General features: G+C 37.6%; 5 protein-coding genes, 1 long non-coding RNA gene and 1 other non-coding gene across 8 annotated transcripts; 5 read left to right on the plus strand and 2 right to left on the minus strand.

The window, feature by feature from the left end:
- Nucleotides 1–171: 171 nt before the first annotated feature.
- Nucleotides 172–262, minus strand: TRNAY-GUA. The gene is given in 2 exon segments: nucleotides 172–207; nucleotides 226–262. It is a non-coding gene; the product is annotated as a tRNA-Tyr (tRNA).
- Nucleotides 263–2,766: 2,504 nt separating this feature from the next.
- On the plus strand, nucleotides 2,767–5,114 carry LOC111469785 (BTB/POZ domain-containing protein At3g22104-like). The gene is made up of 3 exons (XM_023115209.1): nucleotides 2,767–3,124; nucleotides 3,305–4,408; nucleotides 4,521–5,114. Exons 1-3 carry the CDS (start codon nucleotides 3,062–3,064, stop codon nucleotides 4,983–4,985), a joined length of 1,632 nt encoding a protein of 543 aa, XP_022970977.1. The 5' UTR covers nucleotides 2,767–3,061; the 3' UTR covers nucleotides 4,986–5,114.
- A 2,378-nt stretch (nucleotides 5,115–7,492) lies between these two features.
- Nucleotides 7,493–8,915, plus strand: LOC111469845 (xyloglucan endotransglucosylase/hydrolase protein 9-like). The gene is made up of 4 exons (XM_023115296.1): nucleotides 7,493–7,736; nucleotides 7,824–7,924; nucleotides 8,012–8,205; nucleotides 8,300–8,915. The coding sequence occupies exons 1-4, from the start codon at nucleotides 7,568–7,570 to the stop codon at nucleotides 8,718–8,720; spliced, it is 885 nt and encodes a 294-aa protein (XP_022971064.1). The 5' UTR covers nucleotides 7,493–7,567; the 3' UTR covers nucleotides 8,721–8,915.
- Nucleotides 8,916–9,184: 269 nt separating this feature from the next.
- On the plus strand, nucleotides 9,185–11,729 carry LOC111469914. 2 transcript variants are annotated; one of them, XR_002714932.1, is made up of 3 exons: nucleotides 9,185–9,329; nucleotides 10,751–11,223; nucleotides 11,659–11,729. It is a non-coding gene; the product is annotated as an uncharacterized LOC111469914 (long non-coding RNA). The 2 variants fall into 2 exon arrangements; XR_002714931.1 differs by lacking the exon at nucleotides 11,659–11,729 and having other exon boundaries at nucleotides 10,751–11,477.
- A 2,586-nt stretch (nucleotides 11,730–14,315) lies between these two features.
- Nucleotides 14,316–16,545, plus strand: LOC111469796 (putative F-box/FBD/LRR-repeat protein At4g03220). The gene is made up of 3 exons (XM_023115223.1): nucleotides 14,316–15,422; nucleotides 15,783–15,965; nucleotides 16,098–16,545. The coding sequence occupies exons 1-3, from the start codon at nucleotides 14,421–14,423 to the stop codon at nucleotides 16,398–16,400; spliced, it is 1,488 nt and encodes a 495-aa protein (XP_022970991.1). The 5' UTR covers nucleotides 14,316–14,420; the 3' UTR covers nucleotides 16,401–16,545.
- Nucleotides 16,505–19,261, minus strand: LOC111469778 (indole-3-acetic acid-amido synthetase GH3.6-like). Its single transcript, XM_023115202.1, has 3 exons — nucleotides 18,971–19,261; nucleotides 17,584–18,464; nucleotides 16,505–17,156 (listed from the first exon to the last, which is right to left on the minus strand). The coding sequence occupies exons 1-3, from the start codon at nucleotides 19,249–19,251 to the stop codon at nucleotides 16,564–16,566; spliced, it is 1,755 nt and encodes a 584-aa protein (XP_022970970.1). The 5' UTR covers nucleotides 19,252–19,261; the 3' UTR covers nucleotides 16,505–16,563.
- Nucleotides 19,262–22,337: 3,076 nt separating this feature from the next.
- Nucleotides 22,338–24,054, plus strand: LOC111469814 (metacaspase-4-like). Its single transcript, XM_023115253.1, has 2 exons — nucleotides 22,338–22,820; nucleotides 22,945–24,054. Exons 1-2 carry the CDS (start codon nucleotides 22,475–22,477, stop codon nucleotides 23,868–23,870), a joined length of 1,272 nt encoding a protein of 423 aa, XP_022971021.1. The 5' UTR covers nucleotides 22,338–22,474; the 3' UTR covers nucleotides 23,871–24,054.
- Nucleotides 24,055–25,691: the final 1,637 nt, after the last annotated feature.

Here is a 25,691-nt window from a genome sequence, read left to right on the forward strand (position 1 = left end):
TTAATGGAATAGAATCACAGATTTAGAGACTTAATTAATTACTATAGCTATGATTATTCGTGTCTTTTTCCTTTGGGAAGGAAAAAGGTGGATTCTTGAAGGAGGCCATGTGGTCGGGCATCTGGGATTCTATGATGCAAATAAATTGACATAGAAAAAAAAAACAAAAAATCCGACTTGCCGGATTCGAACCAGCGACCTAAGGATATCTGAAAGCTTAACCAACTACAGTCCTCCGCTCTACCAACTGAGCTAAAGTCGGATGTGCTCATCATTTTGCATATTTATTTATACATAAAATAAAGTAAGGAAAAAATGCAATTTGTGGGGTGACTTTATTTGAATTTCAAACTCCCATCACTTTATGCATAAATTGTAATGGCACCTTGAAATAAGAATATGCCCTAAACTTTATTATGATTCCACTTTAGCCATAATTAAAATCTTGTATCATTACCTAGTTTGAACATACATTCTTAGTCAATAATGAAATTTTTTTTGTTGCTTTCTAAAATTTTACTTATTCTTTTTTGGTCGATCGTTGTTTATTTTGTAGTTATTATCATAATCATTTTAAAATAGTGATACTAATTTTCGTGAAAAAATTACTGTGTGGTGTGCATGAATAACTATCCAATAAGTTCTCTCGAAAAAAATTTCTTACTATTTATTTCAAATACTCACCTTGTTTCTTTTCAAAATAAATTTTTAAATAACCACAAAACAGTGGCTCGAGAGTGACAATTTGTAGTAAGAAAAATTTTAATTTACTCGTATTGTTTTACTAGTGGTAGAGATAATATGGTTTTTGGAGAACATAGTTTAATGACATTTTCTATATAAACTAAGGTCTAACTTTACTCGAGATCTTTTAGAAAAATATTTTTCAATTAAAAATTAAATTTGTATTTTACTAATTAAATTATGGTTTTTTTTTTTTTTTTTTTGTGTGGAAGAATCAATAAAACTATATATTATTAACATAACTACAAGAATAAAAGTTTACAAATTTACAAATGAAAACTTAATTGATCTTATTTAAAAACAAAATTTAATAATGCATGTCAAAATTATGTATGATAATTATAAAAAGGTAGAGGCCAATGTTTATAAATGATAATAATAATACTAAAAATAATAATAATTTTTTGATATATTTGTTGGGCAGATAATAATTGCAATAATTGCACCACCACAAATAATAATTTTGAGGAGACATATAATAAATTGAACATTATTATTATTTTTATTAAAATATTAAATACAATTTATTATATCTTTAATAATTTAGTTGCGTGTATGTATATATATAAATAATAAAAATGTCTGTCCAAAGCTGAACAATACAAGGACGAGTCTCGTGAAAACTGTAGGGATCAAAAACGGTGTCGTTTGGTGCAGAGAGATGATTGGACAATGATCAACAAAATAAAATAAAGTTAAATGCTTATTAGTATAATTTGTGGATCAAAATTATGTGGGGTCCATTAAAGGGCCCAACCGACATAAACAAAACTAATCTTTAAAAATAAAACATCATAAATGAGAAGAACAGATCTATCCTCTTATTTATTTCTGATTATTACAATTAATCTTATCAATTATAATTTGGGACCCACTCTACAAGGGTAACCTAGTCAATTTGTCTATGATACGATACGAAGAACACCTCATTAGAGATGTTTATTTAACTTGCAAGATCGGAGTCTCAAAAGGACCTAAACAAGATGAAGATTATTTCTTTAGACAGAGACCCCACCAAAGATATCCATTTAACCTGTAAATTAGAATTTGAAAGGGACCCACTTGACGAAGTGCGATGATTCTCGGATTACACGAAAACTCCACTAGAGATATCTATTTAATGTGCGAGGCCAATATCCCACTTGAATATGTTAGAGATTCTTTGTTTAGATAGACAAAAGAGATAGTGGAGAGAGACTATTTCTTGTCCAATAAATATTTTTAGAGTGTTTTTTTTTTACGGTTAATTGGATTAATTTATTTATGTAGTTATTTTGTTTTTGTCCCATTCTGTCTGTTGATTCAACTATTAATTTATTGATCGAAAAAAGTTATCACTATTTTTTTTCGTGTGCCATTTTTCTTATATTTGAAATCACATATCAAAAGATGGTGACGATGAAGAGACCTTTCTTATTCTCGTCTTATAGTGTAACAACCCAAATTTATCGATAGTAAATATTGTCTTCTTTGGACTTTCCCTTTTAGACTCCCTTTCAAGGCTTTAAAATGCGTCTACTAGAGGAAGATTTTCACCAATATGAGACATTACTGGTTTGTTCTCCTCCCCAACCAATATGAGACATCATACATAGTTACTGGGATTATAAGGTAACCTACTTTTCCCAACAAACTTAATACCATTTATGTCAAAAGTTAATTTCATTAGGAGTAAATTATATAAAAGGAAATAAATCTCTTAAATGGACAATATTATAAAACTGAGTTATATTTTAACATTTTAATTTAATAAAAATATTTTTATTCTTTCAAAAATTATAATAATATATTGGATATCTCCATTAATTTTTAAAGTACGATTCAAGTAAAGTTAAAAATATTATAGTTGACTGATAATAATTTAAAAATTCATCTGGGTGAGTAAGACGATTCGATATTTTGTTCATAATAAAATTTTAAAATAATTTTATAATTTATTTTTTTATGAGGCATAGAGTGGACTACGAGTTTATTATTATGAACTACTTTTCTCGGGTAAAGATTTATATTTTTTGGGCAGGAATGTCAGTGGTCACACTTTACTTGCACTCATACTACACCTAACTGTCTCTCTCCCTCTGAATTTGTGTTAATATATTTGCCTTCCATTTCTATTTTCTTCTGCTTGTTTCTTGCACCACCGTCGAGAATCTCTCAGTTTCCTGAAGTTTGTTCATTATTCTGAAGAAACCCAACCTGGATCGTCCCTTTCCGCTTGTCTTCTTCTCCGTTTTCACAATAAACCCCCGCTGTTCTTCCTCTTCTTCAATACTCTACAGTTTGTTCTGGTTTGTGGGGTGTTTTCTTTTTCTGGGTTATGGAAGTTTGCTGCAATCTTGAAGTGGATGTCAATGGCGAACAGATCTTTTTCGTCGATAAGGTCATTCTCTGTTTTTTTTTTATACTTTAACCCATTGATTCTGTTGTTCTTGCGTTTCATCTTCACTATTTGTTTTGACTCTTGTCTAGAGTAATTATTGGGCATGTTTTTTTCTGATCAATTTTGTCTGCTTTGTACTTCCCTTTGCTTTAATTTTTCTTTTTTGGGCTACTTCTGTAGAAAACTGTAGCATCATACTGTGGCAAGTTGAGCAAGTTATTTGGTAGATCAAAGGGTAGTTTAAGAAATTTGAAGGTGATATTCCAGGGCTTTCCTGGTGGGGCTGAGGGATTTGAGTTAATGTTGAAGTTCTGCTACAACAATGGGAATCTGGAAATGAGTCCTTCGAATGTTCCTCTTTTGTATTCTGTAGCAGAATTCGTGGAGATGAACAGTTCAATCTCAGGAACCCAGAATTTACAGGAACAAATTGAGAAATTCCTTGAAGATATCAGCGATTGGACTTGGTCTGAGCTTTTGAATGCTTTAAAACGATGTCAAGATTTGTGTAATACCCCTTTAGTTGTGGTTGATAAATGCTTGGATTGTCTTGTTGGAAGGCTGAATTTAGCTGTGGAAGCAAGTTCTTGTCCTTCTACCTCCTCACCTGATAGCTGGGCCTTGCGGGTTTCTTGTGATACTAAAAGTTCTGAGAGTTTAAAGACAGGATTCTCTAATGGGTTATGGTGGTTCGATGAACTGCTAGTTTTGACTCCTGATTTTGTTAAAATGATAGTGCAGTTCATGCTCAAACGAAGTTTTGATGAAGTTGTTGTTAGTAAATTTCTTATATATTACCAGAAATCGAAGTTCTCAACCGCCACGAGAGACGAAAAACGAAAGATCGTTGAGGTTGTGATCGAGACGCTTTATGTTCTTGAGCAGAATTCCATTTCCTGCAAGAGTCTATTCAGCATTCTACGAGTTGGGTTGGGTTTGAACATTGATAAATGTATCCGAAACAAGTTGGAGAAGATGATCGGAGCGCGGTTGGATCGAGGGTCGTTAGATAATTTACTACTTCCATCGCCATCCGGGATGAATTATCTATATGATGTGAACCTTGTTCTAAGATTTGTGAAAGCCTTTTTGCATGAAAAAACCAGTAGAACGTGTTCAATGGCATTAAGAAGAGTAGCTAGATTAATGGATTTGTACATGGCAGAAGTAGCTCCTGATCCTTGTTTAAAGCCCTCAAAGTTTCTAGCTCTTGCCAAAGCGCTTCCGGAGTATGCTCGAAGCTCCCACGACGATATGTACCGTGCCGTGGATATGTACATAGAGGTAATGACTTGAACCAATATAGCTCTGTCTTGTTGATTTGAATGTTTAATCTTTGGATAGATAATACAATACAACGTTGGAGTTTAGTTAGGCTTTGAATCATGTTATATAGGTTCATACGGAAATGACAGAAGAAGAAAAGGTGAAAATTTGTTGTGCATTGAACTATGAGAAGCTGTCAGTGGAAACATTCTTAAATCTTTCAAAAAACACAAGATTTCCATCCATGTCTTCCTTACAAGCCCTTGTTTCAGAGCAAGTCAAGCTCAAAACCTTACTTCAAACTGCTAAAAACTCTAAATCCATCACTCATTCGTGTCATGAACTCGACGAATGTGGAGACAAGAGTACTGATAGAGCTGAAACAGGCGACCGAGTTGTTCTCTATGCCGAAAAGCTCGATTTTCCTGACGACGATGAGAAGTTGAAAGCGCATATAGAAGGAATTCAATGGAGGGTGATGGAATTGGAGCGAGTTTGTACAAAACTTGAAATTCAAATGGGAAAAGTGATGAAATCTAGAGTGACAAGTAGTCGTCATAGTGAGCTGAAATCTTTGCCGTGGCTTTGTTCATAGTTTGGTTTGTTAATTTGAATACTGTTGATGATGATTAGGTGCTGTTTTTTCCATTGTAGATTCAAATATTGGGCTGTGTACAGTGATAGAAGATTGGAAAAGAAAAAGAAGAACGCTGTTTTTTCTGATTTTCCCATCTTTTTTGGTTGTGATTTGAATCTTTTAACCCTCTAAATGTGCAGTCCTTTTCAATGTTAACACTCGCAATTCGAGATAATGGAATTTCAGCCGAATCATTAACTCGAATAGATAGCAATGAAACATTCCTTATAAGAGTGTCGAAATCTCTTTTTTTTAGAAGACGTGTTTTAAAACTTGGAGGGAAAACCCTAATGAGGACAATATTTGCCAGTAGCGAGCTTGTGCATTAAAAATGGTATCAAAGCCAAACGTTAGGCCGTGTACCAGTGGGACTATTGTTAGCTGGGCCGACTCAAGATAAAAATGCAACATTGTGGGCTGGGCCGACTCATTAATATCATCAACGGGCTCTGATCCAAGCGTTTGTATCCCCATCCCCATCTTTGCCACGTCAAAAATTAGTTATAATTATTATTTTCGAAAAAGAAAAAAAAAGAAGTTATAATTATTATTTTTGAAAAAGAAAAAAAAGTTATAATGATCGAGCATAATGGTTTTTCAATATGAATAATTTGTTTGCAAGTTATGGAAGCCTTGGGATCTGAGGAATACCCATCACAATCCACGACAGCCTGTGCAATTAAAAGAAAGGCACGCCGTATTATTTCTCAAATAAAATTTTTAATTTACCCATATCTTACCCACGTGGCTACTTCTTATTGGACTGTTAGAAACTTTCGGAAACTGGCGAGTAATCTTTAACTTTCTAGGTTTCCGTGACTGCCTCATCAATTTTATCCTCACTTTACTTTTATACTTTTTTTTTTTTTAGTAATTTAAAATATTTCATTTTAACCGGCCGTAAAAATAAATCACTTTTAATTTCAATTAAAAATAATAATCCTAATTAGCATTGACATTCGTAGATTGTTCGAAAATAAAATACAAAATTAAATTATACCAGAATTGACCATTTTTTATTATTTATTGAAAGTTATAAGAAAGTAGTAAGAATTTTGACTTTTATTATTGGGTTTAAAATAGAATAGATTTTTATCTCAAAATCAAATTGATTTAAATATCATTATGGAATTTTTATGGTGGGGACCGACTGCCAGCTGGCTCCATAGTCAGCAAAGTAAAACAAAAAACAAAGATGCAAAACTGTAAAATCAAAAGAATATAACCCCGGTCCCACCTCCTCCTGATTTTCTTGTCTTATAAACTACGCGCCCTTATGTGGCGTTTAGACGAGATATGGTTTGAAATATTCATTTTATCTTGGGGTCCCACGAGATCTATGCACCATGGGAAGGGAATTTCAGTTCTATTGGTAGAGCTTTGCTCTTGCAATTAAATCGTTGCCGTTACAGTTTGGATGTCTAATTGTTTAGGTGATAATGATAATATCTTGTACCTGAATCCGTGACTCACTTTTTCTAAGTAATGAGGAAGAAAACTCAAATATGCCACTGAAAGACTCTACTGAGACAAAGATGGATTATCAAGAACGTAGAGGAGGTAGGATGGATAGTTAGTCAGATCTAGTATGGATCGTACATGTATGGCAGTTGGGTCGGCAGCTCTCTTAGGGTTCCTTGTTATCTACTCGGGTTCCCATGAGATCTACCCAGCATGGGGAGCGGATTTCGAATCGAAATAGAGTAGAAAACATTTGTTTTTCAATTAGATAAATGGAACTGAGGACGTGATTATATTCCGTAGTCTCTGTCTCTGTCCATTCTCCATTTAATATAAATATATTGAGATTCTAATTATAATTTTTAAACCAGGGTTAAAAATTACATTCTTATATTAAAATTTAAATTTTTAAAATTTATTTTAGTATTTTTTTTTAATATATTGATTTAGTATGATTTTTTTCAACAAAATTATATTTAAAAATAAAAATTTTAAAATAACTATTTAAAAATTAATCTCTACAAAAAAAGTAATTAAAAATTTTACGGTTTATAGACCACAGAGGGGGAGTGGGTTTATTTATATAGTCGCGCGTGGGGCTTTAAAATGAGACTTTGTGGAGGAAGAATCAAGTGCCTTAGCTAAGGGAAGGGAACCAATAGCTTTATGACTGCTATTCCCAGTGGCAGTGACAACTGGATGGATAAAGAAAACAGCTGTATAAAGCCACGTAGCGATATCCCATTGGTTTAAATTGGACCCCACATTTCAGAACCGGGGACAGCCAGTACCAAGCGCCACTCCCACTCACCAAAGCTTCTTCCAGCTGTTCAGGCCAATAGTAACGGCTATATTCCTTTTAAAAAAATAAATACACCTTGGAAATTTAAATCCAACGTGGCATGATATTTTAGCTACGTGGAGTGTTCGATTTTGTCTTTTAGTTGGTAGTGGGAGAATTTGGGGCTTGTGTAAGAAGCTAAAAGAAAATGGCTATAAATAGGGTAAGGTTCTGTAAAGATCGCTACCGAGTTTGCAGAGTAGAAGCTTCACCTTCACTATCCAGCTTATCTTCTTCCATGGCTGCTTCTATGTCTTTTCCTTGTTTTCTTGTCTTCTTTCTTGGTTTTTGTCTGGTGGGTTCCGTTGAATCGAAGGATTTTCACGAGCTCTATCAGCCAAGCTGGGCTTTCGATCATTTCATCTATGAAGGAGAGCTTCTTAAGCTTAGACTCGACAACTCTTCTGGTACCGAGAAAAATACCCAGAAAATCTACTCCTGCTCTTCGTTTTCGAATGGTTTGTACTAAGAAATTCGTGTGTTGAATTGTTCAGGTGCTGGGTTTTCATCGAAGAACAAGTACATGTTCGGGAAGGTCACAATCCAAATGAAACTCATAGAGGGTGACTCTGCTGGAACTGTCACCGCATTTTATGTAAGTTTGGTTTATTGATTGTGATCGTCGTTTCTTATCGATCATTTTTCTAGCGCTGTGATGATCATATTGTTTTTGATGATACAGATGTCATCAGACGGCCCGAATCACAATGAATTCGACTTCGAGTTTCTGGGGAATACAACAGGGGAGCCGTACTCTGTTCAAACCAACGTGTACGTTAATGGCGTTGGCAACAGAGAGCAGAGATTAAACCTCTGGTTTGACCCAACCAAAGAGTTCCACTCCTATTCCATCCTCTGGACTCGGCGCCATGTCATGTAAGCAATGAATGACCATGAACGACTCTGTTCTTGTTAGAGCAGGGCGACTCTGTTTTTGTAATTTTTCATTTGCTCTGTTTTTATTGTTCAGGTTCCTTGTCGATGAAACCCCAATAAGAGTACATTCTAATTTGGAGCACAGAGGCATACCCTTCCCAAAGGACCAAGCGATGGGCGTGTACAGCTCAATATGGAACGCCGATGACTGGGCGACACAGGGGGGTCGGGTGAAGACAAATTGGGCACATTCGCCATTCGTAACGTCGTACAAAGGCTTCGAGATAGACGGCTGCGAGGCCCCGGCGGCGGGTGATGTTGCCCGGAAATGCAGTAGCGAGGGGGAGAAGAAGTATTGGTGGGATGAGCCAACCATATCAGAGCTGAATTTGCACCAAAGTCATCAGCTGGTTTGGGTTCGGGCTAAGCATATGGTTTATGACTATTGCACGGATTCCGCTCGGTTCCCTGTTACCCCTGCTGAGTGCGTCCATCACACCCACCGCCATTACTGATGAGGATTGAGCTACTGCATTTTCGCCATGGAAATGGATTGTTGTTCACTGTACAAAGAAGAAGAAGAAGAAAGAAACATGGGCTCCATGTTTTTGTTTTCGAAATTTCATGATGGCCAAAATCCATGATCTAATCTGATTAATTAAATTGATTCGCTTGTTCTAATTATGATAATGGGATTTTGAAATTAGTGTCTAATTATGATCATGATTGATAGCAACATTATTAAAAACTCAATCATCGTTAATTACTAATTATAAACAGTTCAAACCTTTTAAACTTTATAAACAACAAAATAAAAGATTTAATAATCAATAATCATTTCTTGGGTTTAAGCATTAATAATTATGACAATAAATTCTAAGAGAATAAAAAAAATTATTGAAAAATTGGGCCTTGGGTTATTCGGCCCATAGAATAAATGTGAGAATACAATTTGTTTAACTAAAATCGAGGTGTGGTGATTTGGGGCCTTAGGGTTCTTACCCGTTCGTCCGCTTTGTTGTCGTCAACGCGATCGTCTTGGTCCATGGCTCTCTAGAATCGGAATGTCCGTTCTTTGTTCGACGTCGCGAATTTAGAGACTTCTCTTCCCCGAAGAAATGGAGGTATTTTTTTCGCGCTTTTCTAGATAAGATAAGAGACAGAGAAAATAGAGGAATTCAAATTCCGTCTAGCATGAAAACAGGGGATGATATTTGTTTATGATTGTGTAATGAAAAGTGAGCTTTTCCTGTTGACTTTTGTTGTGCGAAATGAAGCGACTGGTAGAGTTTGGGATGTATGCATTTTTGTGTCGGGAAGCTAAGATTAGAATCTTCGCTTCCCGGCAGTTCGGCGCTATTTTTGCATTTCCTTACAAGTCAAATGTACGGATTCAACTTATTTAGATGAAGAAGAACCTGATTGGATAGTGTGTGTTTTCTTTAATTAGTTTGTTAACTTGATTGACTTGATAAACATGTCGTATATCCTGGGCGTCAACGCCAATTTCCACTTGCTTGGGAGGGCTTGGCTTTGAGAAATTATAGCTGGGACTGCGATCAGCTTGTTTTATGCCATAGACTCAAAGCACGTTGTTTTTGTTTTTCTTCTACGTAGACATACCTTGAGAACAAATTATAGTGTAAAGAGCTGAAGTTGCAGTATACAGAATTGAACTTAGGAATCACCACTTGATGATATGTGATATATTTTCAATGAGAATTTGGGTGGCAGCCACGCCCTTTCTTCAAATTGGGCACTGAATGGTTAAAATTCGTTGGAACATCATAGAATGAGTAGTTTAAGTGAATTATTTGAAATTTGAGTTATTTTATAAATGACACTTGAATATTTTGAGCTTATAATCGTACCTTAGCCTAAGAATGAGTGCGTGTTCTTGGGCGATCGTAGAAACACATATTCTTTTGATGATGGAACAAACAATGAAACTTCATGAGAGCTTTTTCATACCATGTTCTAGTTCACTTGTATCACATACACACTAGTGCTTGTATCACATACACACTAGTGCTATGTAGTGCATTACTCTAGTTATGACGCACGGTGAGATCCCATATTGGTGGGAGAGATGAACGAAACATTCTTTATAAGGGTGTGAAAATCTCTCTCTAGTAGACGCGTTTTAAAACTGTGAGGCTGACGATGATACGTAATAGACAAAAGCGGATAATATCTGCTAGCAGTGGGCTTGGGTTGTTACAAATGGTACCAGAGCTAGACACCGACCAGTGTGTCAACGAGGACGTTGGGTCTCAATGGATGTGGATTGTGAGATCCTACATTGGTTGGAGAGGGGAGTGAAACATTTCTTATAAGGGTGTGGAAACCTCTCCCTAGCAAACGCGTTTTAAAACCATGAGACTGGCGGGGATACATGACGGGCCAAGGCAGACAATATTTACTAGTGGTGGGCGTGGGCTGTTCCACGCATCTATGGTTTAAAGAATTCTCTGTTTACAGATTTTACTTTGTGCATCTGATTGTTTGTAGTTTGGAAATTGAAATCCTCTTTTAATGATGACAGGTTATTTGTGGCCTTTCTGATTTGTTAAGTGCAATACAAACATTTCTTGGATGCCTAAATTAGAAAAATTACAAACTAGACGACCTGGATCCATATTCATGGCGGAGACTCTTGCAAGATGGAAAGATTACAACGATCACCTTGATACATGTAATGATGAGGCTAAACTCCCCTGTAGAGTTCCAGCCAAGGGATCCACGAAAGGCTGCATGAAAGGTAAGGGAGGGCCAGAGAATTTGAGATGTAATTACAGAGGAGTTAGGCAAATGACATGGGGGAAGTGGGTTGCCGAAATTCGAGCACCGAATAGGGGAAGTTGACTCTGTTTAGGTACATTCCCATCTGTCATTGATGCCGCTCTTGCTTACGATGAAGCAGCAAGGGCCATATATGGAACTCTAACTCGCCTCAATTTTCCCAATATCTCAAACACAAAAAGAATCATCAACAAAGGATTCTCCTGAAATCAAAAGGTCCTCAATCTGTTCCTTGGGGTCAACTTCATTTAGTCCGAGTTCATCACTCTGAGGATTTTGCGGTTGAGGATGTCGAGCTAGCTGTAATAGCTCAAACCAACCGCTAATGATATTGTCCGCTTTGGCCCATTACGTATCGCTGTCAGCCTCACGGTTTTAAAATGCGTCTTCAAGGGAGAGGTTTCTACCCCTTACAAGAAATGTTTTGTTTCTCTCTCCAACTGACGTGGATCACACACCAGCTTTGACCTTTAACCATCATGGTAGAGCTTATGAATTGCCCATCTGTGTGCAAGTACAAGTAGAAAGTTTGAAATCTAGACTTTTCTAATTGAACCATTTGGTTTTATCTGAGGGTAGATTGAGCTCTGTGATACCTGGTGCCACCATATTAGATGTTTGCTGGATCGGAAAGTGATGCTTTTGGTTTAGGGCTGTAGGAGGTGTGGGTCTGCAGAATTAGTGTAAGAAATTCATCTACGAACGATATCTCGGATCATGGAAACCGTTGGCTGATATGCATTGCATCCAAGAAGCCAGACAAGCGTGGGGTTCGTAGTTAATACAATGATCGGCCTGGTTCAACCGCAACCTTGGGCACCATTTCAAGTCGGCTAAGGATTCGATAATTAGACCCCGTTCGATAACTATTAGAGTCTTGGTTAATATTCAAGGAAGGTTTGACTTGGTCTCAGTTTGAGCTATTTCTGTACCATGCTTGAAGGTTACATAAATGTCTGACTATTTATAGTTGGCAACTACCTTTTGACTCTTGAGAATTTATTATAATACGCGCTAAAAAGAAATTATTTATCATAATTTTTACTATAAAACAAGCTAAACTTTAATTAAGAGAAAGTTGATAATGTAAGCTAGTAAATAAAAAACGAACATTTTCATTCCTATTTATAAATAATAATAATAAAATTCAGGGTTAGCCATCAAATTCTCTCTCTATATAACCCCTTGGCTGTTTCCTTTTCATATAAACCTCCACAAGCTCAACAAATATGGCTGTGGTTCGACAAGGTTTGCTGTGTCTGGTTCTCGTTGGGATGTGGTTGAGTCAGCTCACGGCTGCGAGCACCGCCGAAGCACCAACAGTTGCCACTGCGATGCCGTTTTTTGGGGCTGAAATTGGAAAGGAAGTGGAGATGGAGAATCAGCAGGGCGTGGCTGCAGGTCCTGAAATCAGAAGGCTGGGAAAGCATCATCTTCATACGTCCATGGCCGGCGGCGGGGTGCTGCTCGGCGGCCTGGCTACTGCTGTTTTTGCTGTTGTGTTTTGCTACATAAGGGTTACTAGAAAACCAGACCATGTCAAATAATTAGCCTTTTCTTCTTTTTTCTGCTCTTTTTTCTCCTACCTCTGGTCAATGTGGCGTAGACTGTGTTTTTGGTGTTAGGTCTGCTAGACCCTTCCCTTAGTTAAAAAGGAATGTTTATTTCCTTTTTTTTTTTTTCAACCGAAGTGTGATTTCATAATCCACTCTCCTTTGGAGGCCCACCGTCCGATGTTTAGCTTTGATACCATTTGTAACAGCTCAAACTTACCAATACTAGATATTGTTCATTTTGACTCGTTACGTATCATTACCATTCTTACGGTTTTAAAATGCATCTATTAGGGAGAGGTCTCCACACCTTTATAAGAAATGTTTCGTTCCCCTCTCCAACTGACGAGGATCTCACAGGTATAGGCCCATTCATGTACCATATAGTTACTCGAGCATCATATGTCTATTAGCTTTTGCCTTGATTCGTCTTCATCCCACAAGGAGAAGTCATGTTTTGATACCATTTGTACTCTCTCATGTCCAAAATTCATATTAGAATTTGAATTATGAATTGGACACCTGACATTGGAATGCACCTCCTATAACATGTTTAAGCTACCTATTTATCTTCAATTACTTCTACGAGTGAAGACTATCTTTACTAACTAACACGAGTTCTTTTTCTCACTTGCTCGCTTCTTAGAAAAATGTCTTTTCAATTTTAGTTATGCATTTCCAATAAATCTTACCCACAAACAAAGTGAAACACAATCCAACTTATAACTAACCCTTTTATTATATATAAATATACATGCATATATTTTCATATGAGATTAATGAGACGTGATTAGAACGTAACAGAAATAAAACTTGAGAACATATCCATTGCATAATCAAAACTTTGCATTAAAAACTTTGGATACCTTTTAAGTCATACTTAAATTCAATTCAAATTAAAAGAAAAAAATACAAATTATTAATTGAAAAATCGAAAAATGAGAGGAATTTTGTTAGATTAATGTAGGACCATAGTATCATGTGCTTTTGACTACACCCTCAAGATGTTAATATGTTATTATCCTAACTTGGCCCAAATCATTAATATCTTTGATTCATTTAAGTCGATTATAAACAATGTAGGCCTTCCCATGCTACTCAATGCTTACAAATATAACCTAATAAAAAGTTAAATAGTAAAAATGGTTGAGACTAGGACGGTATCTAATCGTCTTTGAGCCCCCAACTTTTATTCTTCATTAATGAAAACATTCCAAGTAGATACTTTCATAGTTGTTCGTTTTTCATAAATCCAAGAATTTCAGTTCTGACTATAAAATGCGAATGCTCCGACCGTTCCTGTAATCATTACTCCGATTCCAAAGGGTCAACATAATAGAATTGAAATTCTATGATATCATCTCTTGTTAATAATGTATTTTTGAAATAAAATATTAACTATTTTTTTTTTTTTTATCTAAAATGACCCTAAGGATATTATTGTATTTTTGAAAGAAAATACAAAGTTTATTAATATTTTTTATATTATGCAAATAATTATTTTGTTGATTATCTCTTTTTTTTTTAATATATATATATATATAAAAAAATCTTGGTTTCTCTAGTGTAGAGATATTGTTGGAAAGATTTATAAGTATTATTTAAATTAATAAATAAAGAATTTGAAAATTTAAATAAATATTAGATTCACATTAATCATATATTTTGTTAATAGTTATTTGAATTTTTTTGAAAAAAGAAAATAAGGATTAATGAAGAGGGAAGGGACATAACAAACTGAAACGCCGTCCTTATTTCACTGAGATTCACAAAGCCTTTGAAAAGTTCAAACCCTACAAATCTCACTCTCTCCCTCTCTTAACAACAAATCTCTCTCTTTCTTTCTCTCTCTTTCCGATAATGGAGACCAGATCCGCCCGTAGACGACGGCTCTCCAATTCCCACCACCAAACCGGCGTCGACTACATCAGCCACCTCCCCGACGCCGTCCTCCACCACATTCTCACCTTATTGCCCATCAAAACCGTCGCCCAATCCGCCACTCTCTCCTCCCGCTGGCGCTCTCTCTGGTTCACCTTACCGGACCTCGACTTCTCCAATTCCATCTTCAATTCCAATTCCAATTCCAATTCCAATTCAAACCCAGCCGACATCATCGCCGGAATCCTCAACGCCCGCGACCACAAACACTCCAACGTCCGTCTCCTCCGCTTCTCCGCCACTCTGAGTTTCTCCCGCCTCAACGCTCTGTTCCGAATCGCCGTCCGCCACAAAATCCAACACCTCCACATCCAAGTCTCCACCAACGATTACTTCAATTTCCCACGTGGCATAATCGCCAGTGATTCCTTGAGGGTCTTCAGCCTCCGCTCCATCTACCCCGGGTTCCGATTACCGCCGTCGTCCATCATGAGCTCTGGCTTCCGACTGCTGAGTTCCCTCTCTCTGGCTCTCATGATTCTAGACCGTCCCTCCTTGGTGGACCTATTCACCGACTCCTCTTTCCCCCTTTTGAAGAAATTGAATCTAGAGAGCTGCTCCGGGCTAATGAATCTACGGGTTCAGTGCCCGGTGCTGCAGGATTTCAGCCTGGAGGGGTGCTTCCAGCTGCAGGGGCTGGACGTTTTGGGAGGGAAATTGGAGAGGGTGCGGATTTGTAGCTGCTTTGACGCGCATGGTTCGAGCTGGGTGAAGATCGTGGCGCCCAATTTGAAAACCCTGGTTTGGATCTATAATGCTGTAACGGATGAAGTCAATTTGGGGGATTTAAAGTCTCTGAATCAAGCCTCTCTTGGTTTGCTTTGTCAACATTTTTCCAATACCAAGCTCCACAGTGTCTCTGCTCTTCTCTCCGCCATCTCTCCCGCCCACTCTTTAACCTTCGAACCTTCCTTCCTTGATGTAAGTTTCAATTTTTTTCCCCTATTTTATCAATATTAAAATTAAATTTCTTATATTTATTTGGTTTTTTTTTTTTTTTTAATGAATTTTAAATTTGTTTTGGAGTATTCTCAGTTGCACAAGAATTTTAATTTAAATATTAGTAACATATTTATAGCTTTTCTATTTTCAAAAGTCAAATTATAAGATAAAAAACAATATTTTTGTCAAGAACACCTTTTTAACTTTTTTAACTTTTCAATCTTGGTAAAAATTAAATTAATGGTAATATGCTACGGTATATATCTTTGAGATTTAAATGAGATAATTGAACTAATTTTATTGTTTTTATTTATTTTTAAAATAAATATTATAAGGCAGGTTCTATCCAGCAATAATTACTTTGCATGCTATTTGCCGGCATTCAACAACGTAAGATGTTTGGAGCTGAAAACAGTATCCAAAAAGCACAATTGTTCAGTGGTAGCGAATATATTCAGAAGTTGTCCCGTTCTTCATACGCTCACGATCAAGATTGTTGACGCTCCTAGTAATGGAAGGAAGGTAATTATATTGACTAATTTAGGGAATGATCGTGAGTTACAAAGCTCCGAAAGCGTATGCTCAATTGTGGTGGAGATCCGTGATTTCTAACCTAAATAACATTCTGGTTTGTTTTGATTTTTTATTGTTTAGGATTGGCGTAAGGAAAAGTGGGAAAAGATTGTTTCGGAGGAAGAACATTTCTGGGAAACCCAAATCGAGCCACTCGAATCCTTTCGTCTTCATCTTAAGATTGTAAGAATGGAAGGGTTCATGGAGTGCTTCAATGAAGTTAGCCTCACTCACTTCTTGCTCAAGTATGGGACTTCATTGCAAGAACTCTCCATATTCACTAACAAAACCAACCATAGAGATTCCCTTAAACGTCGAGCCATTAAGTCTCTTATCATGGGATTCTCTCGAGCTTCTCCTCATGTTAAACTTCGTTATTGTTGACAACAACAATAACCCTTTTAACGTTTTCGTCGTCTTCTTCTAAAAACGCTCACAATTTTATTCCTTTTTCCTTTCACACTCACATATTACTTACATTTCCATTATAACACGAGGTAAAGTATAAACATAAATACTTATAAAGTCATTTCAAACTAGTTGTGTCTTAACTATGCTTCTTCGTGGACCATTCTTTTTGACCAGGGACCCATTTGGGACATTTCGGGCTGAAATAATTGGACACAACGTATGAGTTCAAAAGCTCGAGAATTGGTTCGCGTTTCACGCAACGAGGGGTTTTGTATTGGTTTATGGAAGATCCATGATTGATGGCATAATCCATGAGTTTGTCAAACGTCCCATTCTCGATAATCTTTAGCTCCAAAGGACCAATTGATTTATCCGAGACTCGTCCTTGACGATACACGCTGTTGAGTGATTCCTCGATGGTTAGGCAACAATTTTCAAATACCCAATCGGGAATGGCATTGGTTTCCTTTTGGCTAATTTCCCAATATATGACATAATGGCCTGGAACTGTATGAGTATCGGCGTAGCTCGTGTACTCAAGGAGGCTAGTTTCATAAGGGATTAAGTTCTTAGAAGCTTCCATGACTGCGTTTTGAAGCTCAACTTCATCTACTTTGTCGGAATCGATGCTGAGAATCACATTTTTCCGACATACGAAGTTGAATTGAGGGGCCTTGTTCTTGAATCCTGATACTCGAAGAATGTCACCAACTCGATATCGATAAAGCCCTGCAATATCAATTAAGATAGATTATCTTAGATGCCTAAACCAAATATTATTTATTCATGTAGGAGTCTGCTTATTTATAGTTGTAGGAGTCTACTTATTTATAGCTTATTCAACCATATAGGAAAACTATACACATAAACCAAATATTTTTCATTCATTCATGTAGGAGTCAACCATATAGGAAAACTATACACACGGTCTAAATATGCTATAAATAAGCCGGCTCTATAGGGTCTAAACAATTGACTCTATAGGCTCCATATGGTACCGGCTCTGTAGGGTCTAAACAATTGAGTCTAGAGACCTCGTAGGGTGTCTACAGGCTCCATAAGGTCTAAACAATTGAGTCTATAACAATTATAACAATTGAATAAGCTATAAACAGGCAGAAGACCCATAAATGCTCTATATCCAACAAAAACATACCTGAATAAGTAGTGATAATGAGCTCATATTCTTTTCCGAGTTCAACGTCCACAAGATCAACCAATTCTTCACTCATCTTCCTATCAAGAGGTAAGAATTCAAAATATGCCATGGTGGGAATAAGCGTATAAGAGACCTCATTTGGGTTACACAAAGGGTTTAGATTAACCCCAAAGTAGCACTCAGAAGAAGCATACATGGTGCAAACAAGAGGGAGGCCATTGCTATATTTATCCAAAGTTGGGATATACTGTGACATAGTACCTGTCACAATAACATCAACATACTTTGTATTTGGCCACAGCCTAGTTATGATACCTGCCCACGTCCCTTTGCTGCACTCAAATTCAATCAAATCAGCCAGCACAGGGTCAGGTTTCAGAATGTTCATGACTGATTGTCTCACTAATGGGTCGCTGATTCTAGGGTTTATGGTTCCTGTTCTGATATCATTAGCCAAAAGGACCCAATGGGTTTCAAGGAATTTGATGGCTCGAATGAACCCAGATGCGAAAACTGAACCAACTCTAAGGACTTGCTGGCTCAGACATAACCCACAAAGGAACTGAGAGTACATGCTTTGATATGAGTCTGTGCAAAGAATTGTTTGGTTAGGGCTGGTGTAATCAGTGTAGAGATCATATGGGCGGTCCTTAAAGTGTGAGCTTTTGTAGTAGCTAGTGAGAACTGGACGAGCTGGTAGTCCTCCAGGAGTTGTGGATTCGGATTTTACGAACAAAAAGTACATTCCTTTCCCTTTGTTCAAGCCTGGAATGAATTGGTTCATTACAGGCATCAAAAGGGAGTAAAGAAATGATCTTCTCTTCAGCTCTTCTTTGGTTGTCGGCATTAATTTCCGCTCCCCTCCCGATGTTCCAGAACTAGAATAGAAAAACATAAACAACAATTGAATTCAAACACAGTTGGGAGAGGAGCACCACATCGGCTAATTAAGGGGTTGATCATGGGTTTGTAAGTAAGGAATACATCTCCACCGGTGGTTCCTAAAAAACTTAAGCTCAAAGTGGACAATATCATACTATTGTGGAGAGTCGTGGTTCCTAACATGGTATCAGAGTTATGCCCTTAACTTAACCATGTCAATAGAATTCTCAAATATTGAACAAAGAATTGTGAGCCTCAAAAGTATAGTCAAAAGTGACTAAAGTGTTAAACAAAAGGTTTACTTTGTTCAAAAGCTCAAGAGAAGGAGTTGAGCCTTGATTAAGGGGAGGTTGTTCGAGGGTTCCGTAGATCTCAGAGGAGGCTCTATGGTGTACTTTGTTCAAAACCATGAGAGCTTATACTGAAAGTAGACAATATCATACAATTGTGGAGAGTCGTAGTTTCTAACAAGAATAACTACAATGAATTTGTTTACACTCACCTGGTTAAGAATTCAGATATGGGTTCGGAACATAGGATTGGAGAAGCATCGCCGTTAGCAATTCGATCGATGTATGGCTTTAAATTCTCATAAGAAACAACGGGAACTATGTTCTTGAATGCCATCCTATCCATACACCCATCAAGCCCTTGTTGTTGTAGGTACTCAACATGGGCGTTGCGGGAGAGAATTTCAGTAAGAACCCTTCGTTGAACTTGATCAGCATGAGTTGTAATCTCTTCAATATGCTGCAATAGTGCACCTTCATCTTTCCCCGGCATCTCTATGAGCTCTAGCTAGCAACTCAAGCCAACCCAAATTGATTGATGAAGCTGTATTTAGGCCTTTGCTATTTATATAGGGTTTAGGGTGGTGTCTAAGAAAACTCAATTTAATATATGCTGCTGAAATTTGGAGCCAATGGTATTATTGAACTCTACATATAAAGCTTTCGTCACCTTGCAGGCACTTGAAATTCACTCAATATGTGGAATTTTATGCTTTTGTTGCTCCAAAAATCAAGGTGGTAGCCCTTTAACCAATGAATTCCTTAACATCATCTCAATCATCACTAATCTAATTACCCATACACTAATTCCTCGAGCGTTACTATTTTCATCGAGCGTAGAAGCTATCTAAGTCTTCATTGTATTTTAATTCAATAACGTTTGAAATGAACGTTTTGATTCTTGGTTGAGCTTATATGTCTAAACAAATTAAATTATGGATCGAGACACAGAATTTGAAGGTTGACTTGATTTTTTTTTTTTTTTTTTTTTTTTTTTTTTTTTTTTTTTTTTTTTTNTTCATCGAGCGTAGAAGCTATCTAAGTCTTCATTGTATTTTAATTCAATAACGTTTGAAATGAACGTTTTGATTCTTGGTTGAGCTTATATGTCTAAACAAATTAAATTATGGATCGAGACACAGAATTTGAAGGTTGACTTTTTTTTTTTTTTTTTTTTTTTTTTTGGAAGGACAGTACCCAAAGGGTTTGGGAGGCGTGTGAGGATGTGAGTGTTGGGTGTGGTTTAGGAGACAAGCGGAGGCAAAGTCGGGATGGGACTTCTAAGGTCAACTCCTTTGATTTGTTTATATTATCTCTTTCTCTCTCTTTGGTGGTGCAATGCTTTATCATCTCTCTCTCTCTATATATATATATATTAAAAACTAGGGTAGTTTTGTAAGTTGAAAGAGTAATACATAGTCACTTCAACTCATGATTTATAGGAAATAATTCCGTGGTAAATTATTACTAGTTATTCAAGCTCTACCGAAATGGTGATAAAAACGTCTCGATTCAATACTTGTGTCTAAAATTATTAGAGATTTTCGTTTAAACTGTAAAGCGTTTAAACTGTAAAGTTGGTCATCTACGATGACCTATTTAGAATGAAAAATTCTCATTCAAATAAGAAATGAAAAAGAGATTAGAGAGAGATTTTATTTCCCGTTAGTTGGATAGGGCCTAAGATAATAGAAATTGAAATAGGAAGCCGGGATGAAGATAGGTAACAACCAAAGTCCGGTTGATAAATTGCTACCTTGTGACTAGAGCGTGATTAGCGGCTATGGACTATGGTCCCTCAACTCGAGTTGGATTGTCTTGGCAGGTTTGTCCGGTTGGGATGGCCATAAGGCAGTCTAACAAACTTCAAAGCTTTTATCTTTTATTTCATTTTTCGCTTTCGTCTTTTCGACTTTTTAGGGCATATTTAAGAAAGTTGGAGGGGTTAGAACCTTCTTACATAATTGTACAGTTAGGTCCAATAAGAAACATGTTGATAATGTCTTTATAATCACATATTTTTACTTTATTGATATATATGTAATTCATTTAATTACACGTTCTCTTTTCTCCATTGCTTTAATGATGTGCCCTATAAGTCAATTCGGAAAGAGACTTCCAAAAGAGAAATAATTATATACACTATAGTTTTAATTTTGTCCCCAAAAATATTAAGACTATAGAATAATGTGGAAAAATAATACATAGATGGATATATACCAAATTATTTTTAGTGGATGTGTCTAATCCATTCAAGTACACATTGATAAGAGTGGCAGAATTATAAAGAAAAGGGTAATCTTTGGTAGATTATTGTGTTATAGTTTAGCCCAACATTCCACTTGCATGTAATCAATTTTTGACTCTATGACTATAAGATCCAGCCATCGATTTGGAACGAAAGTTAGCCTTAGTGATCTAAAGGTATTGAGTGAAAGAGTCGTTGCTCAACGGATAAAAGTTACTCTCGGGATAATAGACTCATTTTCTACAAGAGCTCACATCAACGCGAAGGATTGACACCTCGATGTCGGCTCTTCACCACTTAAGGTTGTAGTAATCAGGTTACGTGAATACTTCTCTTTAGACCCAAAAGAATATTTACGAGGAAGATTATTAGTAAATGACCGAAAGAAAGAAAAATCTTATTAAAATGTATAAAAGATGAAAAAGGGTGACATGAAAGGTAGCTTTCTATCAATATTGAGATGCAGGCTGAATGGGTTACACAAAGAAGCAGCGATGATGGAATGTGCATAAAGTATCAAAAGATTAATACCAAGTTGATCACCTGAGACACTAAGGAGGGGACGGTTTGGTCTAATGAATTGGGCTTTCGAACAGATTTGTTTGTTGCTTTTAATTGTGTTTCTTTGTCATTTGGGGAAGCACGCAACCATATCGCCAAGTTGAAATTCAAACAGAGCCTTCCACAAATAGTTTATGGATGCCAAACACATTTCTCAACTTTGTTCTCGGCTCAACAAATGGTGACTTGAAGCACGAGGGGCACTAGCTTTTAAGAGCTAAGATGATTGAAGATCAAAACCTAAATGTGTCAAGGGTTTTTCATCGAAACCAGGACCGTCAAAGATCAAAGTGCAAGCACGGCTAGGAATAGTGTCCTTTTCCTCCTTCCCCTCGTAAATTATTAGTCAAGTAGATCGATTTGATCCGTTTGAAAGAAAAGTAAGAAGTAAGATTCAGATAAAATTAGAATCTATTTTTATATTATTTTTTAATTATAAATTTAAAGGTTTTTTTTTCTTAATCTCTTTTTTTCTCCAAAATTTTAACTTTTATAATGTTAATTTTTTCAAATAAAATAATTAACAATGAATAATATTACATGGGTTTATTTAAGCCCAATTCAGAGGGTCAATATGTGTAAGCTTGATCCAACTTGGGCTTTTATTTAGGCCCATGGACTGAACTAAGGGCCCATTTTAGAGATTGGGCTAAAGATTATAGAGTGGGGCAGCCCAACCTAATAAAGCAAGCTCGATAATGACTTATTTACCCGCAGTGGACCAAAAAAGGATGAAGAATTACAGAAGACCGGCTCTGCCGACATGCGTGGGTCAAGCCAATTATTGAGTAAGCCACAGCAGCATACGAGTGGACATAGACGCGGAAACAGCTAGACAAGGAGAACAAAAAGGAGATAAAATATCTGAAGCTCCGATCCGACAAAGCCCCGGAATCGAATTGTAAGAATGGGAAAGAAGGCGGTGCTGATCGGATGCAATTACCCAGGAACTAAGGCCGAGCTCAGAGGATGCATCAACGACGTTAAACGGATGCATCAGTGTCTGATCGACCGATTCGGATTCTCCGAGGACGACATCAGCATCCTGATAGATACCGATGATTCCTACCCCCAACCCACCGGCAAGAATATCCGCTCCGCCCTTGCCCGTCTCGTCAGATCCGCCGAACCAGGTGATTTTCTCTTTGTCCATTACAGTGGCCACGGCACCCGCCTCCCTGCTGAGACCGGCGAGGACGACGACACCGGCTACGACGAATGCATCGTTCCCTCTGATATGAACCTCATCACCGGTCAGTCATTTCTCTGATCTGATATGAACCCACTTAATCGCAGTTACCCATTTGTTCTGTGTTGCGATTTTGAATCTGTTTGGCTGAAATTTCAATTCCGACCCGTTTGATCTTGTGCGAGCAGATGATGATTTCAGGGAGTTGGTAGATCAGGTTCCGGCGGGATGCCGATTAACGATTGTATCGGATTCTTGCCACAGCGGTGGTCTTATAGATGATGCAGAGGAACAAATAGGAGAAAGCACTAACTCCAAGAGCCAAGCAGAAGGAAGCAACTCCCGATTTGGTTTCAGGAGCTTTCTTCATCAAACTGTTGAGGATGCTTTCGAGTCACGTGGGATTCACATTCCCTCGGCATTCCAACGCCGTCGCCAAGATCATTCATCGACGGAGGACGATGTGCAAGACAGAGAGATTGAACTTTCATATGGTGAGCGAGTCAATGTGAAAAGCAGATCGTTACCCCTTTCCACGCTTATAGACATTCTTAAGCAAAAAACTGGTAAGGATGATATTGATGTGGGGAAATTGAGGCCGACCCTTTTCGATGTTTTTGGAGATGATGCGAGCCCCAAGGTGAAGAAGTTTATGCAGGTGATCATGAACAAACTCCAGGGCGGTGGTGGTGGAAATGGAGAGTCTGGTGGAGGATTCTTGGGAATGGTTGGGAGTTTGGCTCAAGAATTCCTCAAGCAAAAGTTGGATGAGAAGGATGAAGATTATGTTAAGCCCGCAATGAATACTGAACTTGGCAGCAAAACTGAGGCGTATGCTGGGCCATCCAAGCGCGCACTTCCAGATGGTGGGATACTCATCAGTGGCTGCCAGACTGACCAAACATCTGCTGATGCTACTCCTTCTGGCAACGCCGACGCCGCATATGGGGCTCTTAGCAATGCAATTCAGACCATACTGAGAGAATCTGATGGTTCAGTTACCAACGAGGATCTTGTTACGACGGCTAGGAAGATGCTGAAAAAGCAAGGCTTCACTCAGAAACCTGGGCTCTACTGCAGTGATCATCATGTTGATGCTCCCTTCGTGTGCTGATTTTGCTTAATTACTTGTGTTCGTGTGTGCTTTCTGGAACTGGAAATTGCCTTTACAAATCACTTTTGGGTATTGGCGTGATCGTGTTGCTATGTTTTCCTTTTGAATCATTTTGGTTTGCGTTATACACTTAATAAAAGCTTGAACCTTACATTATCAATGAATGAATATCTGTGTGGGACAACATACCTCGAGTGCAGCCACAACCATAGCTCACACGAGCCCTTACCAATATTTGTATGGTCGAGTGCACCCACAACCATAGCTCACACGAGCCCTTACCAATATTTGTATGGTCTCAGGGCGATGGATATACAATCTTCGTTAAATCCTTTTAAAGTGCTTACGGATGGATATGATCACGACCTCCTAAACCGATATGTTCTTAAGGTCGCTGAATTGCTCGAAGGAAGTAACAATTTGCATAAATCTTGAGGGAACCGTTCAAAGGAACTTCTTGACTACAAAGATCTCCTCCACCTTGTTGCCTAACGAATGGATACCGCTAACAATCGTCATCAACTTCATGGCAGTCGTTTATTGACTCGCTGTCTTTCATGCAGATAGCCTTGAACTCACTCTTCAAGATCTGCACCTTTGCTTCCTTAACACGTTCACCCACATGCATTGTTTGCAATATCTCCTATGTTGTCTTTGCCGAATCCTTCTTTGCCAACATGAGAAGGATCTCTTCTAGGACTGCTTGGTAAATGGCGGCAAGAATCATCCTATCCTTACGCTCCTCAATATCGTCATCATGCCCGATGGTGTCCCACATGCCTTGAACTTGTAAGTTAACACACATCTTTATTGACTATGTTGCGTAGTTACTATCGTGAGTAACAGGTACTAGAGCGTTACACTCTCCTCCCATCCGCTCTTTATTATTGTCACATCTCCTCCGACAACTTTGTATAATGACGACATTTGTTTCTAACTTCCTAATTTTAAAACAAAGAAACCTTCATCATTAGCTTTGCTCGATAAAGCGTATACATCTCATAAATATTTACCGGGAAAAAATACTATTAGTTTCCTAAACTTCCTCCACAAATTAACAATTATTAACCATTCTTCCAGACAAAAATCTAACAATTTCTTTCAACTTAGTCAAGAATCCTATCAGCTCCCTTTGAAATGGATTTCCATGTGACATGACGGGTACAAGAGATATGCCCGACCCCATCAAGATCATCTCAACATTGATCTCTTATATTTCACCCCCTTCATTCTGCAATTCCAGTTTTCCTTCCAATTCCTTGTTCATTTTCTTCAGAAATCAGGGTTTATAGCCATGGCCGACGTTGATTACCGCCAAGCTCTTAAACCACTACTGGATTTCTCCACCGCCAGGTTCAGTTCTGTCGGTACTGTGGGGGAGTTGTCAGACGTTGATGTAGATGGACTGAATTTCCTTATGTGTATGCATGTTTGAAAGTTTTAAATTCTACGTACTTTTCGCTATTTCCAAATAAGAAAGGTAACGACTCATTGTTCGAGTCCCTCAAAAAGCGGGTCGTTATAGATTGGTATCAGAGCTTTAGATTGTTAGGTTCTGTAGACTGTTCAGAGAGAGAGTCTTAGAGCCCACCATATCCCAGCTTGACTAAGCCTTGCCACGGTCTGGTAAGCAGTTATAACATAAATAATCAAGATATCTTGGAGAACTGAACTAACTAATGTACGTAATATCGTTTAAATGGGGATGTTGAAAGATGGGATGTAAATCTAACCTGAGATTCGTTTGGGTGTGTCTGATTAAATCAACCCAAAGCGAAGCGAGTGGTTCTGAAGACGAGGATGAGCTCTGCTACTTTGGGT

Source organism: Cucurbita maxima, unplaced genomic scaffold, assembly GCF_002738345.1.
Source record: "Cucurbita maxima cultivar Rimu unplaced genomic scaffold, Cmax_1.0 Cma_Scf00041, whole genome shotgun sequence".
In the NCBI taxonomy this organism is placed as follows: Eukaryota; Viridiplantae; Streptophyta; class Magnoliopsida; order Cucurbitales; family Cucurbitaceae; genus Cucurbita; species Cucurbita maxima.